This window comes from Trypanosoma equiperdum (assembly GCF_001457755.1).
Source record: "Trypanosoma equiperdum strain OVI genome assembly, contig: ctg_963, whole genome shotgun sequence".
NCBI classification, from domain to species: domain Eukaryota; phylum Euglenozoa; class Kinetoplastea; order Trypanosomatida; family Trypanosomatidae; genus Trypanosoma; species Trypanosoma equiperdum.
Genome location: NW_027124935.1, coordinates 18,579 through 21,565, shown reverse-complemented (window position 1 = coordinate 21,565; position 2,987 = coordinate 18,579). Strand labels below are relative to the sequence as shown.

General features: G+C 35.8%; 1 protein-coding gene across 1 annotated transcript; it reads left to right on the top strand.

Moving 5' to 3' along the window:
* Window positions 1-462: 462 nt before the first annotated feature.
* On the top strand, window positions 463-1,764 carry TEOVI_000734900 (homocysteine S-methyltransferase, putative; the record flags this gene model as incomplete). Its single annotated transcript, XM_067227391.1, has 1 exon — window positions 463-1,764. The coding sequence occupies one exon, from the start codon at window positions 463-465 to the stop codon at window positions 1,762-1,764; it is 1,302 nt and encodes a 433-aa protein (XP_067083492.1).
* Window positions 1,765-2,987: the final 1,223 nt, after the last annotated feature.

The following is a 2,987-nucleotide window of genomic DNA, read 5'->3' as shown; positions in this document are numbered from 1 at the left end:
TTTTTTTTTTTTCTTTCGTGTATTCTCTTTCTTTTTTATTTTTCTTTGTATGTGTTTGTGCGTTTGTGTGTCTCTTTGTGTGTTTTTAAACAAATAAAAAAGAAAGAGAAAAGGGGAAAAAGAAATTATTATTGTTTCCGTTTTCCCTTCCTCCTTTTACTTCTTGGCCAAAGATAATTCCCTCTATTAAAAAAAACAAAAAAACAAAAAAAAACAAAAGCTTGTGGTTCAGTGGTACATCGCTAACGGATCGTTTTATTTTAATTTAATTTAATTTCTTTTTCTTTGTTTTTGTTTCGTTTTTTTAAAAAAAAAATAACACCCCCCTCCTCCTTGTGGAGACTGTCCGCCTGACTGCTTTTATTTCATTTTTATCCTTTTTCTTTCTCCTTTCTTCCCCTCATTTCTCTTTTTAAAATAATAATAATAATAATACTACTAATAATAAACAATAAAGACAAAATGAAGGACATTAGTTGCCCTACGGGGGAAACCGGCTCGATATTTGAGAAATCCAAGAAGTTTCAACATTTCTTTACGATGGATGGAGCTGTGGGGACATTGGTGGAAAGATGTGGTTTGGATCCATCTAAAATGGGTTCCATGTGGTCAACATCTGCACTTATCACGAATGAAGAAATAGTTCGTTACGTTCATAAATCCTACTTGGATGTGGGGGCCGATGTTATTTTAACAAATACTTATCAAATGCACGCCGCTGGATGTGCTCAGGCGGGAGTAACCATGAATGAAGTGGTAAACACCGCCGTCCGTGTTTTGTGCGACGGCATCACGCCTGAACGTGCAGCGGCAACAAAAGAGGCAAAAGTATGGGCTCAACATGTTATGAATAACAAAAGAAGCGAATTCGTAAATGTGTTTGCTCCACTTTTTTATGGACCACGAGATGATGCATCAAAATGCCCGGTATTGGTTGGTGGTAGTCTCGGATCATATGGAGCTTCACTCGGGAATGCGCAGGAATACCGCGGGGAATATGAGGTTAATGAAGACATCATCAGGGATTATTATGTAGGAAGGTTTATGGCCTTTGTGAACCATGTGGATGAGAAGGAGGCCCACTTGAAGGTGGATTTCATCATGATTGAAACAATTCCATTGTTAAATGAAGCAATAGAAATATTTACATGGCTGAAATATCAGAAGGAAGATGAGACACTTCGGTCGGCACCGGTGTGTTTGTCATTTATTTCTTGTTTACGGGAACCGCGTCCTGACGTGACTGTTGATGATGCCACTTTGAATGAATGGTGGCTGGCGGCGGAATCAAACATCCGTCTTATTGATGGCAATACGTTTGAGAAGGCGTTTAATTCTCTAATGGAACTTCAGTTACCGCAGCTGGTTGGGTTTGGAACCAACTGCTGTAGTCCTCTTGAAGCGAGTGTCGTTGCAAGTGCTTTTCTCAAAAAGAAAAAGCATAAGGTGACGGACCCATCACTAGCGCTATTTTTGTATTCAAATTCTGGCGAAAACTTCAAGGAGGGGGAATGGCATTGGGGCGGTCAATTACCACGGGGTTCACATTCACCAACATCCAGCCCTAAGGAAACATTACCATTTACAACATTACAGAGATTAATGTTGTGTTGCGAAGCTGATGTCCGCACCGCTGCTTTTTTTGCCTATCAGTTACTGCTTCAAAGGCCCGAAGCGGACGATTGGCTTTTCGATATTATCATCTGCGGCGGTTGTTGTCGTTCAACTCCTGAAGATATTGCTATGATACGCAGTTTAGTGTGAGGTTGTTTTTTTTTATTTTTCGTTATTTGACAGCACTCACTTATCTTTACCATGGTGTTTCTCCGTTATAGGTATGGAGTTACGATTTTTTTTCCTTTTTTTTCCTTTTCAAATATTGTTTTTCTTATATTGTTCCTTTTTCTTTTTCGTATCTTTTCTCATTTTTCTTTTTTTTTTCTGGGGTGGAGCTATGATTTTCATGACTAGTGACAGAGCCCCCATTCATTTCCCTTCTTTTTTCTTTTTTCTTTTTTCCTTTTTTCCTTTTTTCTCTATTCCTTTCCTTTCCTCAACGAAAAAAGAAGAAAGTGAAAATGTTGTAAGTGAATTAACCAAAATTCAAAAAAAAAAGCAGCAAAGAAAGAAAAATAAAAGGAAAAGAGGATACAACAACAGAAGCAATCAAACAAATAAACAAAGAAATAAACACATCAACACAAGAATTCAAGCCAGAATAGAAACAACAAAAAGAAATGATGTTGAAGTGAAAGCGGCTACTTTTTAGTGTGCAGCGGCCAGTGTTTTTTTCTTTTTTGGTCCGGCACCTTCATTTCGTTTTTATCGTTTTGCTGCAAGAGAAAAAGAAAAGAGGAAGGGATTATTATCTGAATTTATTTGATGAAGGATAATTTGAAAGTGTTTTCACTTTTATTGTTTAGTTTCGTTTTGTTTGTAGTGGTTATTGTAACGCCGGTGACGGTTAAGATAGAAAATCACACGTAACGGAGGGATGATTTTTAAAATCAAAGAGATTTTTTAATATTAAAGAGAAGAAAAACAAAGACGTAAATTGAAAAAAAAAAAGCACACAGTGGTGAAGTTTGACCACAGACATGAATTTAATTTAACGTTCCAATGACAAACGAAACAAACACACGTTTATTAAACATTTTTGTGATCGTTGTCATTGTTGTTATCACTTACTCTCTTTTACCCTGTCGTCTTTCTTTCTTTTTTTTTTTTAGTGCTGTGATTACCAAATTTTTTCCCCTGTTTAAATAATATATCTAATCATAAATAAATATATATATATTTCTATATTCCCCTCCCATTTCCCCCATTTTCCTACTAAACTATCATCCGTTATTTCTCTTTTTCTTTTCTTTTATTATTTTTATTTTTTCCCCCTTTATCTTGTTTCATAATTTGTTTTTTTTTCTTTTTAAATCGAACGGATGATGTTTAAAAGGAGGGGAAAATGTTGTTTAAAGATTATTTATAAC